Genomic DNA, 12,687 nt, shown 5'->3' on the forward strand with positions numbered 1-12,687 from the left:
GGCTCACTCCCTGTTGAACTGGGAAGCTGCAGTGCAGTCAGAGCAGCAGAATAAGGTCCTGGCTGTAGGTCCATGGGTAGGATTGCCAACTTCCTAATCCGAACACCCTTGTCCCGCTCCCCACTCACTCCATTTCCCCCTTCCTCCATTGTTTGCTGTCCCCCACCCTCACTCACTTTCACCAGGCTGGGGCAGAGGGTTGGGGTGTGGGAGGGGGTGAGGGCTCCAACTAGGGGTGGGGCCAGAAATGAGGGGTTCAGGGTGTGGGAGGGGCTCCGGGCTGGGGCAGGGGGTTGGGAGTGCGGAAAGGGGTGCAGGCTCTGGAAGCACCATCCCCGCAGCTCCCATTGGCCTCCACGTGGCTTGTCAAAGGGCAGCGTGGCTACTGGAGGAAAGGAAGGAGCTATTGGAACTGCACATTTTCCTCTTCTCTGCCCAAGTTTGGAGCAGCAACTTAGGTGCAATGAGCAGAATGATTTCAGTTCAGTTCCTGAGCCAGGCCAGGGAACAGCTGTGCTGTTGGTGGGCAGTGGCCCAGGGAAGGGGTCTGACCAGAATGTTCTATTTCCCTGTACCTGTTGGAAAAGGAGCTGATCCTTAAGGAGTCAGGGAAGCTGGAAAGCCAAGCAGAAGGGACAAAAAGCCTTCTACTCTGGTTATGGGACCAATGCTGCAGCCATTTCGCAGGTGGAGCAGCTGTAGAACTGGGGTCCTTAATGAGTAAGAGGATAGTGCAGCAAGCAATACAGGGCAGAGAGGGGCTGGGGGCCCAGACTTGTGCATTGTTCCAGTGGCTGACTGGCTTTGCATATCATACTGTTATGGTGACATGCTAACAGTGTAAGATGGGCATATTCTGTTTTATATAAAAAACTACTTTCATACTTTACTCCCCATTGGCAAACAAAGTCCCTCCAGGCCCAGATTTTTATTTTTTGGCACGATAGACAAACTTCGGTGTGTATGTTTCTGAGGCACACTAGTGCAATAATGAAGCATAGCTGAAGGCGGGGGAAGGGCAGCTAATCAGAGCTGCTCCAGGTTCTGTGTGCCATCCTGGCCCCTCAGCACAAGGAGCAGCTAATGCTCTCTCCATGGCCCCCTGCTCATGAGCTGGAAGCTCTTCTTGGTGGCACAGCTAGCTGAGGAGCAGCTGCTTTTGCTGGGTCTGAAGCACCTGGTCTGGCTCCCAGCAGGACCCTCTCTCCTAGCCTGAGGGTTGAGGCTGCCCCTGCTGGCTCGCTGCTGCTCTCAAATCTGAAGAGTGCGGTGAAGATTTTGGGCACTGGGCTGGGGAAGAAAAGCCACTACCAGAAACTCCTCAGCCCTGTGAGGAGGAGAGTAGCAGACTTCTTCTAAGTGTGTGTGAGTCTGAGAATTAATGCAAGGGGCATGAGGTGTAGAAAATGAAATGCTGGGGAAGGGTCAGGATGAGAATTGGTGGCAGAGAATGAGAAGGGGGAAGGTTTGGAAGAAGGGGGGCTGAAAACTAAATTGTCTGAGCTGGAATGGGGCAAGACCTGATGAAGTGGTGGGGCAGGGGAGGAAGGCAGAAGATTAATATGCAGATGCTATAGGTTTGTGCTTGCTTTCCAGCCCCTGCAGTAATGTGATAAGATCAGTAGCTCAGAAACTAACTTTTTAAAAATGAAAACTAGCCCCCAGGGTTGCAGTGAGAGGCATGGGAATGTAAAGCTATCATAAGCAAGTCATTGATGTCTGCCTGAGTCTGTAGAGAGCCCGATACACTAGTGTGGGCAGGTGTGAGCGGCCCCATGCATCTCAAGGGAGTGTTAAGATCTAGCCCCATTGTGTAGGGTGGGGAAACCCTACCCAAACAGCGACACTCCAGCTGTGGGGTAAGGGGCGGGGCCTCTCCTGGTGCCCACTCTGCCTCTGCATAGCGAAAAAGGGGCTCCCCACATGCTCTGAAGAGGAGGAAGGCCTGTGTTAGTGCTCCAGGATTCTAAGGGGACCCATGCTGCTGCCCCTGCCCCTCTGAGAAGGGGGCCAGCCATCTGCCATCGCCACTTCAGCTGGAGTTGCCAACATTCTAATTGCCCCAAACCGAACACCCTAGCCTCCACCCCCTTCCCGGCCGCCGCCCACTACATTCCCTCGCCCTCGGTGGCTCGCTCTCCCCCACCCTCACTCACTTTCACTGGGCTGGGGCAGGGGGTTAGGATGCACGAAGGGGTGAGAGCTGTAACGGGGTGGGACCAGAAATCGGGGTTCAGCGTGCAGGAGGGGTATTCTGGGCTGAGGCAGGGAGTTGGGGGTTCAGTAGGGGGCTCCGGGTTGGGGGGTGGAGCTGAGGCATTCATGCGGGAGGAGGCTGCAAGTTGGGGGTGAAGGGGGGGGTACGGGTTCTGGGGTGAGGCCAGGGATGAGGGGTTTGGGGTGTAGGAGGGTGCTCCAGGTGTGGGGCTCGAGGCTGGGGCTTGGGGGGCGTGAACGTACCTTAGGCGGCTCCCAGTCAGTGGTGCAGTGGGTCTAAGGCAGGCTTCCTGCCTGTCCTGCTCCGCGCTGTGCCCCAGAAGCGGCCAGCAGGTCCAGCTCCTAGTTGGGCGGGGGGAAGGCAGGAGGCTTCGCACTGTGCTCTTGCACGCAGGCACCACCCCCTCGCTCCCATTGGCCGTGATTCCTGGCCAATGGGAGTGCAGAGCTGGTGCTCGGGGCCCCCATGGGCCCCCCCCCAGCCTAGGAGCCAGACCTGCTGGCTGCTGCCGAGGCACAGCGCGGTGCCAGGACAGGTAGGGACTAGCCTGCCTTAGACCTGCAGCACCACTGACTGGGCTTTTAACCGCCAGGTAGGCGGTGCTGACCCGAGCCGCCAGGGTCCCTTTTTGACCCGGGGGGGGGGAGGGGGGTCCGGTCAAAAACTGGACAGCTGGCAACCATAACTTAGGCAGGGTTGGGGCACTGGGTTGAGAGGGAGGCCCAGGTCATGGTGGGTCTGTGGCCCTGTTTTGCCTCACTCCGGCCCTGAATGGGGCGCGTTCCCATATGTCCGGCTTTTCCCAGACATAGCCTCTTCTTTTGAGCTGCCTTTCTCTGTCTAAATAACAGGCAATGTCCAGGGTTTTTATAGATCAGACAAGCTGCAGCTCAGCCAGACCCCTAATTGGTCTGCTTCCTGATTGGTCCTAACCCTACATCCACAACTGATTGGTCCATTCCCCTGCAAGCCACAGCTGCAGGATCCCGCCCACCCAGGCCTGGGCGCTCAGCCCTGTGGAGGGGGTTCTGTAGGGATACGCTGATTGACGGCTGGGGCTGTGTCCTGGGCTTGTGCCACCTCCCCTGCCACTGTGACAGTGAGTGACAGTGCCCTCCAGTGCGTACCCACCACCCACTCCAGCTCCCTCAACTGTACCCCTCCTCCTCTCCCCAGCTCTTCTCCCCTCCCCTTTTTTTGGGAACCTGAAAACTCTATGAATGGGTGTCGGGGGAAGCTGAGACTTTTTTTAATCCCTCCAAAGACAGGCTGCTGTCTGCTTCGTACGCGCCTCCCTTCCTATTTCATGAGCGAGGGCTCGCTCCCTGCCTGTCCTGCTTACGTCTGACACCCTTGCTATGCCTCCCTCTCGCTGGTCATTGTAGCTTGGTCTTGCTGTGTCAGTAGCAGGGGAGCCGTGTAGAGCCTCTCTTTCCCCTCCTCCCCCCGACAGGTCAGCTCTGTCCAAGAAGCAGTGCAAATGTGTTTTAAAACACCCTGAGTGGCTGGAGTCACTTTATTTGCCAAGTCAAAGGGTGTGGTGAGGTTTTCAAACGTGCTCAGCTGTGGCCTAATTCCACCCCCCTGCCCCCAGTGCAGTCACTGGTCAAACGCCCATCGGCTCACTGGGAACTTTCTTTGAGAATGGCAATGTGGGTATAAAGTTAGGTTCATGGCGTGTGACAGTCCAATCCACGTACTGCACCTATACTACACAAGCGATAGAGGGGAAAAGGCCCAATTTTGCATCAGTATGATTGGTTTAGGCTTGTTCAGTGTAAAGCTGTAAGTAAGCACCTAGCCAGCACTTGTTCTGCATGCCCAGTGGGATGAGCAGATGCTGCTGATAGGGCCACTGATCTATGGTGTCCCCTTTTAAAACTGATAACACTAATTTGGCATGCAGGCTGTCAAGGAAAGGGAGTCATTCTTACCATGCTCAAGAAAAGAGTAGGAATTGCTTGAGGAGGGACAGATGGCCATTCAGCCACTTTATGCCCGTAAATTGCAAGGGGTCAGGCAAGTGATAGCAACTCGTCACTTGTGCCTATTGTATGAGCTGTATTTCAGTGTTTGTCTTTGAGCGGCTGTGAACATGTGCAAAAGGCACTGCAGCATCTGCAATTGCAGGGTTTTCTGATTGGCTTTGTTGTGCTTCTGCAGACTCTCATGTTTTGTTTAAAAAAAATGAACTCTGGCTGGTGTCTGCTGCTGTGAAGATAACATAGTGAGGCTTTATATATTGTGGCGCCGAGGAAGGAGATTTTGGGGGCTTGTTAGATTGGTTCCCTGCTTGCAGCAGAAATTGGTAATGCAGAATCAGGTATTTTCTTTGTTATTTACAAATTGTACACAAGACTCTTTTCTTAAATAGAGGTGGCAACAAACTGCTCAGGCAAAGACCTCAGGTACAGCACTGCTGCTGTGTTCCAAGCTCCAGCTGTCTTTGGCCTGTGACCCCCCTTTAGGACTCACCTAAAACTCAGGAAGCTCAAAGGCCAGCCCCTCAAACATATTTAAGCGCCGAAGTACTTTGAGGAGCTGGGCCAAAGTGCTTAAGCACATCCTATGCCCCTTTTCTTCCCTCAGCCCCTGACCTTTATACCAGGGAGACTCCTAGACTACATCGTCTGGGAATGTGTGCTGGCCCTCAACCTGCCTTGCGTGGAGCTGCTCTAAAATAAAAAGGAAGCGGAGGGCAGGCCTACGCGAGGAAACCCTACATTGATGCTGCTGCCTGCACCAATGCAGCTGCACCGCTGTAGCAGGTCTGGTGAAGACGTTCTATGCCGCCGGGAGCGCGCTCTCTGATTGGCATAATTACTCCACCTCTGTGAGAGGCGGAAGCTATGTTGGCGGGAGAGTGTCTCTTGCTGACTTAGCGTTGGTGTGAACAGCGCTTAGGTTGTGTTGCTCGGGGGGGCCTTTGAATGACATACGTTAGATCAACTTAAGTGGCAGTGTCGTCCTGCCGTGAGACATGGCTAAAGGCTCAACAGACATGATAGTTTTAACTCCCACAAATCTTTAATGATTCCCTGCATAGCATTTTAAACTGTTCCTATGGAGTGTTTAATCCTGGATGCTTCTACATCAGTCACATCATTAGCACCTTTGCTATACCAGTATCTTGTGAAAGCAAGGGCATTTATGAGAAAACCAGTAAGGGAGGAAGCAGGTGTGAGTGAAACAATGAGTAGCAACATTAGCTAATCCCATATGTTTCTTGGTGAAGTCAAAGAGTGCAGCCAACAACCTGCAGCCTGGGCAAGCAGGGGCTGTGCTACCATCATGCATGGCGTGGTGAAAAAAGGGAAGTCAGAGTGGGGCCCTAATCCAGCATCTTAAGCAGGAGAGGTGAGACGTCTGTGTCAGGCCAACCTCTGTGGGGCTTGGAACTTTGCTTCCTATGAAGCCCTGTCCCTCCAACGCTTTCCTTAGCTCCACTCCTGCCTGCCCTAGGTCTTTGACAGCCCTAGGTGGCGGGAACACATATTAATAAGAGGAGTTCTTTGGTTACTTGCAAGGTTGAGTATTGTATTTTAAAGAACAGATGCATCCTAAGATTCTTAGGACTGGATCCACAGGGGGACTTAGCCTCATTGTTGCCTTGCCACATAGTGGAATATGGAGCCCTACGTTTAGCCAACCAGGCTCCTGCTACATTGCAGGGGAGAGTTACATGCCCAAGAACGGGATCCCCAAAAGCCAGCATGCGGTGCAGAGAGCTGCTACTAGGAAATGTGGAGGTGAGGGGATGAGGCAAAATCCCTGTCCTTTAAAGGGATTGATGCTCCGCCCTCGCTGTGTACCCTGCCACTTAGTGAAATCTAGAGCCCTGCAGTAGGCTGGAGGGAAGCGCTTCCCTCTGGTTGGGATTCGCACCCGTCAGCCCTCTGCTGGAGTTACAGGCCTGGGTGCTTTCTCACAATAAAATGGTTGGGTCCCCCTTATATCCTTTAGCCCAGCGGTTAGGGCATTGACAGCCAGGGCTCCCACATCCTGGGCGAATCTCACCTGTTGAAGCTGTGCAACTTTGTATAAGTAATTAAATATTCGTGGTCCCACAGTGAGAGTAAGAATGACACAGTAGCCCCGTGGTTAGGGCACTCATCTGAGAGGTGGGAGATCCAAGTCCCTGCTCTGCATCAGGCAGGGTGGGGATTTCAACACTGTGCTCTAACTACTGGGTTAATGGTTATGGGGAGAAGAGGAGGGGGCGGGACAATCACCATAATTTTGTGTAAGGGCTGAGAAACCTAAGACATTAGACTCACTGGTACTGAAGCCCTCTAGACAGTCCACTAGCAAAGCTCACATCACTGTAGCTCTCATGGTGTGTGAGCACTGGCCAGGAGGGAGCTGCTCCAGGTTTGTTTCCAGTTCCAACATAGAAATAATGAACACACAGAGGTAAAGGAACTCTGAAGCTTTAATGTATGCAAATTTATTCACCTCTGCAATTACTTATCTACGACTGATACCAAAAAATGAGGTAAAAATATGAGGTATTAATATGAGTATAATATTTCAAAATGTGGTTGTCATATTGTATTCCAAATGGCAGCATAACACTTAATACAACATACTGTAGTGTCTGACTGGTAGACATGTGCCTTAAGGCACATTTTAAAAGAAAATGTATTTAATCAATATATGGCTAAGAGATGCTGCAAGTACAGTTGCAAAGCTTCTGCTCCCCCCTAACCAGGAGGGGTCCTCTACCATTTTTGTAATTATAATAGGGGGCTTTTGGCAACTCCTCCAACTGATTATCCCAGGATAAGACAACCTGTCCTGGTTTGCTGCATTTCTCTTCCAGAAATTATTTGTTTCCAGTGTCTGGATAATTCTGTGTTGATTAATACACAGGCAGTCTTGTATTCACTTCTGTAAGCTCATGTACGATAAGGGCATTGAACTCTCATGCTTCAGGGAATAGGCTGTGCCGGGAGTTCGGAGACAGCAAAAATGTCCCTCTCCATGTAAAATACTGCTCAGGTGGCTATGTGCCTTATGAGGTGGCATGCCTTCTTGAATCTTACAGTAGTGATAACAGCTGACATCAGGACACTGATCTTGATTCACCAGTGATCTAATCCGGGATGGAAAATCATATGTTCTTGAACCACCATCACTGGAAAATGACAAGTCAGAATGGCAGGATTGGTTACTGTGGCATACAGCTGTCTTATGATATTTGGAGGCATATGAAGGTATCTCGGTACTCATATCTCTCTAATACTTCTTAATAATATAATTGCACATTGCTGACAACAAACACAACACAACAGATGTAATCTAAGCAGATTCAAAGTACTGGCAGAGTCACTGTGTGAAGCCATTACTCCAGCACCACTGAATCATGATATAAATCTCAGTAGCTACTAGTAGGATGATAAATCTCATAGATTAAAACTCACAATAAATGTAGGTAGAATTCATTTAAAGAAGTGAACTAAAACACTGGTTATGAATGACCAAACTGGCTAATGCAGCAATAAATAAAGTCAAGGTGAACAAATATCTGAGTAATGAAGGAGTGCTGTATTAATAGACCTGTGCTTTTTTTTAAACGGATTCATGTATATAATTACATTTTTGATCTTATGTTAGTTTAAAAAAAAACAACAAACAAAAACCCTGTATCATAGCTAACAAACATTTTTAAAGCATTCTTCCACTTAGTCCCTGAAAATGAAATGGTCCAGTAGATTTTCTCCTACTCCCATTGTTGTCAACAGAAGCAGAATGGGTGCCATAGCTAAGATCAGTGCAGTGCATAAAATGAAAATGTTCGCACTTTCCAAAAAAGCTATTTTCCCAAGAATTAGTTACTTTTTATAGTGAAAATATATGTAAAGGTGTGATATTTAGCTGCACATCTGGGTCCATCTCTGGTGGAAACTCTGCTTTGGACTTTGGTTAACAATTAAATATCTTGACAGAAGAAGGAAAGAACAGCTCCCTAAGTACACACTTAGCCAGAAATCTAAAAGAGAGGTTTCAGAGTGGTGGCCCTTAATAACTTGCCAGTTTGACTCCAGATGAACAGTTAAGGTTACCCTCAGTATCTGCAACATTCCTTTGAACTGCCCTAGACTTAATATAGGAAGTAGCTTTACTACTACAAATGGTGAGGTCCTCTAACTGCAAATACTTACTTAGTTGTTTAAGGCAACAGACAAGTTTTCAAGAGCTATCATGGAATAGTCACAAACTTCCTACAGCTTATTGTAAATGGTCTTCAAAATGTGCATACCAGTTACAATGTCCATGTTAGCGTTTTTTGGTGATAGTGAACCGCCGTTCATTATTTTTAAACACACAGTTATCCCCTCTAAACTCCCTACATCTATTTCTATGCACCTTCTTGTAGTTTACACACCCCCACACACAACAAAAAAGAGAACAGCCAATCATCCATTTTTCTGTTAGATATCACACAGATTATGTCACGTAGCCTTGCGATAATAACAAACACAGCTTATGTAGCTGTGAAACACTGAGAAACAAGCAACAAGAACAGGTCCATATAAGGTCAAAATTGATGCAGATGATTTCTTCTAGAAAGTACTAAATTATATACAAAATAATTACTTTACATATACATATATAGATATATATAGATATATATAATATACATAGATAAGTATATACATATTGTACATGGTTTATTTACAATTAAAATATGCTTCTTAGAAGCTTTTAAATATCAGAATTTTGCAACACACAAGTAATGGTAATAGTCTCATTTTAAAGTAACAATGATAAAAGCTTTTAAAAAAAGGTTTACTTCAGTAATTGAAATTAACATACAAGGGATGGGGCAATAGGTGGGTGAAGTCTCTGGAATGAGCAGGCCTTCCTGTGAAATCCCTGTTTTGCCACTGTACAGACATCAGGTCAGACTTCTATTACAGATAATGCTAAAACCTTACTCAAACCTTTGCTTTGGGTCTTTCTGCTGTCTACCATACTCTCCTTTAGGTTCACACATTCCTGGAATATTTCCTCAGATTTTGGTTTCTGGTCCCTCAGCAATGAGAGGTTGAAATGAGTTTCTGATCCTGGCAACTTCTGATGCACACAAATGTCCAAAGCCCTTGTTGTACCACTCTGGGGAATGGCCTCTGAGGAAATGAAAGAAAACAAAATTACTGAAAAACTGCTTCACAGGAGTGGGATTCCCATGTGATACCCCAGCCTCACTGAAATCCCACAGTGCTGTTGAAGAACCTGATACGCTTTATCATCATCACTACCATCACCTCCACCATCACCAGTGAACTTTGAAGACTCTCCTGTGCTATATTCAAATTTACATTTCACTCTTGTGGTAATGTCAGTTATACAGAGGTGTCCGTGGGATGGAAAGATGAGGTTGGCAGGTACCATTTCTCCCCCTCAGCAGTGCTGGCTGTTGTGAACACATCAAACTGGTCCTTTTATTGTTACACTGGCTGCCCTTGGATTATCGAATTAAGGTCTCAGGCCTTATCTTCAAGATGCACAGTGGCCCAGGGTATCTAAGAGATCTCCTAAAGCTTCATAATGGAGAGTGTCATTGACAGCTTTGCTCCTCTGGGACAATGGAACTCTCCACAATAAGGATAAAGCTTGAATGTATGGTAGACAGAACTTTCTTAGGGACTGGTCCAAGAAATGGAATGAACTCCTCCAGGAATTAAGGACCATCACAAACCTCACCACCTTCCACTCCAAGTGCAACATTTCTTTAACTTTGCCTTATCTAAAAATATATTGTGATATATTAAAAATTATCCAAAACCATAAACATGCCACTGCAAACAATTCATGAGGGAACAAATACATGACAGATGTTAGTCACGTTGCTTAATGTACTATTGAAATGTGCTCAGATACTATGGTGATAAGCCCAGTATAAAAACCTATGTAGAATACAATTTGTGCTCCATTATTGCCAGACCTGCAGGAAATAAACCCTACATTGAACAATGAACTATGATGGCGCTACCATAGACTTTTCTTGTATGTTAAAAGAGCCTTTCTGCTATAAAATGTGATTCTGCAGAAATGCATACTGGGATTCTCTGTTTGCCTCTCAATTATTTCTACTGTGTTTGGCTTAGAAATTTTTGTTTTCTTGTAACTGCCATCCCTGCAAATTCAATCTGGTTCTTTCATTTTTATACATCATAACCAATAACAGTTCTCCAGGCCAAGTTAGACCCCCACTTGCTCATGGGCAGCCCCATGATTTTCAGACTAAGTCCCCAGTGCAAACCCACACGACCTTCAGTAGTTTTCCATAAACATAACTGAGTAGAACTTAGTAAAGAATGCTGCTAATGAACCACACTAAGAAACAGGATCTGTCTCTCACTGTCTTAGCACTGCAGGTCTAACAGGAGTAAACAGAAGTAAAGCCATATTTTTGTCACTAATGTGAGAGGCTATGCCCCTGAATAAGCACCAAGAGTAGATCTGTTCAGGAAGAAGATACCATTTTCAGGAAGAGAACAGCACTTTAGTTCTTATCTTGCTTCACTCATCTTTTAAAAGTAACATTATTTCAGAAAATGCATTAAATCCCTATAAACTACTGACACTGACTGCATACAGGAAATAGTACAGCTCTTGTATTACTACTAGGAACACATAACTGCCTTTTCTTGGCTAACCCTGCTGAACTAAGCTTAGAGATTTTTGGTTTATTGACGGGATGTCACTGATCTGCTCTCGGCAGATATGGTACTTACTTCAGATCAATTCTACAGACATGCGTCAGTCTGGATTTTCCTGAGCCACAAGGCTCTATTAAATACTGAGAATCCATCACAATTGCTCGTACACCTCCTATCAGAGGAGCTTCTTCATGTTCCACAGAGACGGCCACTAGTGTGCACACTCCCTTTGGCAAATCTGTCCTCCATGTCCTGTCACAAGACATTTAAGAAAGAAAGTATCACGTTTAGAGAAAGAACGAAAGCTCTGAGCAGAGCAGAAAGCAAGAGCTAGACTCTGAAAGTCTGGTTGATTAACAGATTCATGGTTTTAAGTAGGGCTGTCAAACGATTAAAAAAAATCACAACGTATCGCAGGATTAAAAATAGTCGCGATTAATCACAGTTTTAATCACACTGTTAATAATAGAATACCCATTTAAATTTATTATAAATATTTTTTGTTTTCCTCATTTTCAAATATATTGATTTTAATTACAACACGGAATACAAAGTGTGCAAGACTCACTTATTATTTTTTATTACAAATATTTGCACTGTAAATAAGATAAACAAAATAAATATTATTTTTCAATTCACCTCATACAAGTACTGTAGTACAATCTCTTCATTGTGAAAGTGCAACATACAAATGTAGATTTTTTTAAACATAACTGCACTCAAAACTAAAACAATGTAAAACTTTAACACCTACAAATTGAAGCATGAAGGGACATACAAATGTTTAGTGTATCTGCATGTAAATACCTTGCAATGCTGGCTACAAAAGTGCCATGCAAATGCCTGTTCTCACTTTCAGGAGACATTGTAAATAAGACACAGGCAACATGATTTCCCCTAAAAGTAAATAAACTTGTTTGTTTTAGTGATTGGCTGAACAAGAAACAGGACTGAGTGGAGTTGTAGGCACTAAAATTTTACATTGTTTTGGTTTTGAGTGCAGTTCTGTAAAAAAAATTCTGCACTTCCACAATAAAGAGATCGCACTACAGCACTTGTGAGGATCAATTAATGTTGAGCCTTTTGACATCCTCTGATGAAAGGTATTATATAAGTGCAAAGTACTGTCTATCAATATTTTCCTTCTCTAAGGCTCACATTCATTCCAAAACATAAAGTCAGACATATGCATTCTTCCACATATCCCATTTATCATTTTTAGAAACATTTTGATACCTTTCAATGATAGCCCTGAATTTAAAAAGTGTAAAACGAACATTTTGAAGGCGAGATGGAAGTTAGCGGTCCTGTACAGTGAATAACTCACTTCTCTAGAGGTTAATAATTTCACTGAACTCAGTTGCTGCCAATCAAGGTGCATTAATTAGGACAGGCAATCTGATTGGTTAACATAGCTCCAGCCTCAAATCAAAGGCTGTAAATAACAAGCCTACTGCTTGGTCTCTCCTACCTGTTTTCAGTGCATCATAAACCAGCCAGGATTCCCTTTTATGATATATATATTTCAGCCAGTGATATACAATGGTGTTGCTGAGCCATCCTGGCTAGGTTAATGATGAGAATGAAAACTTTTTCTCAAGATTTTGTTTGATGGATGTGACTGCACTGTGGGTGTTTCAGGAACATAAAACACTGTGACGTATGGTGAACTGAAAGGAAAATAATATGACCCAGAATAAACCTCCCCAACTGCTGCTACACAATCTTCTTGGGGCAAGGAGGGAATGCCACAGTGGACCAAATTAATCTCTGGTGTAAATGAAATGAAGTTCATAGAGT

General features: G+C 45.8%; 1 protein-coding gene across 1 annotated transcript in view; it reads right to left on the minus strand.

Moving 5' to 3' along the window:
* Positions 1-6,645: 6,645 nt before the first annotated feature.
* Positions 6,646-12,687, minus strand: part of STARD13 (StAR related lipid transfer domain containing 13) — a 493,232-nt gene continuing 487,190 nt past the window's right edge. The window contains exons 18-20 of the mRNA XM_074959491.1: positions 10,963-11,139; positions 9,160-9,351; positions 6,646-7,355 (exon numbers count right to left, since the gene is read on the minus strand). Of these exons, the coding sequence (XP_074815592.1) occupies positions 9,234-9,351; positions 10,963-11,139 (295 nt within the window). The 3' untranslated portion in view covers positions 6,646-7,355; positions 9,160-9,233. The remainder of the gene's footprint in view (positions 7,356-9,159; positions 9,352-10,962; positions 11,140-12,687) is intronic.

This window comes from Natator depressus, chromosome 1, assembly GCF_965152275.1.
Source record: "Natator depressus isolate rNatDep1 chromosome 1, rNatDep2.hap1, whole genome shotgun sequence".
Lineage (NCBI taxonomy): Eukaryota > Metazoa > Chordata > Testudines > Cheloniidae > Natator > Natator depressus.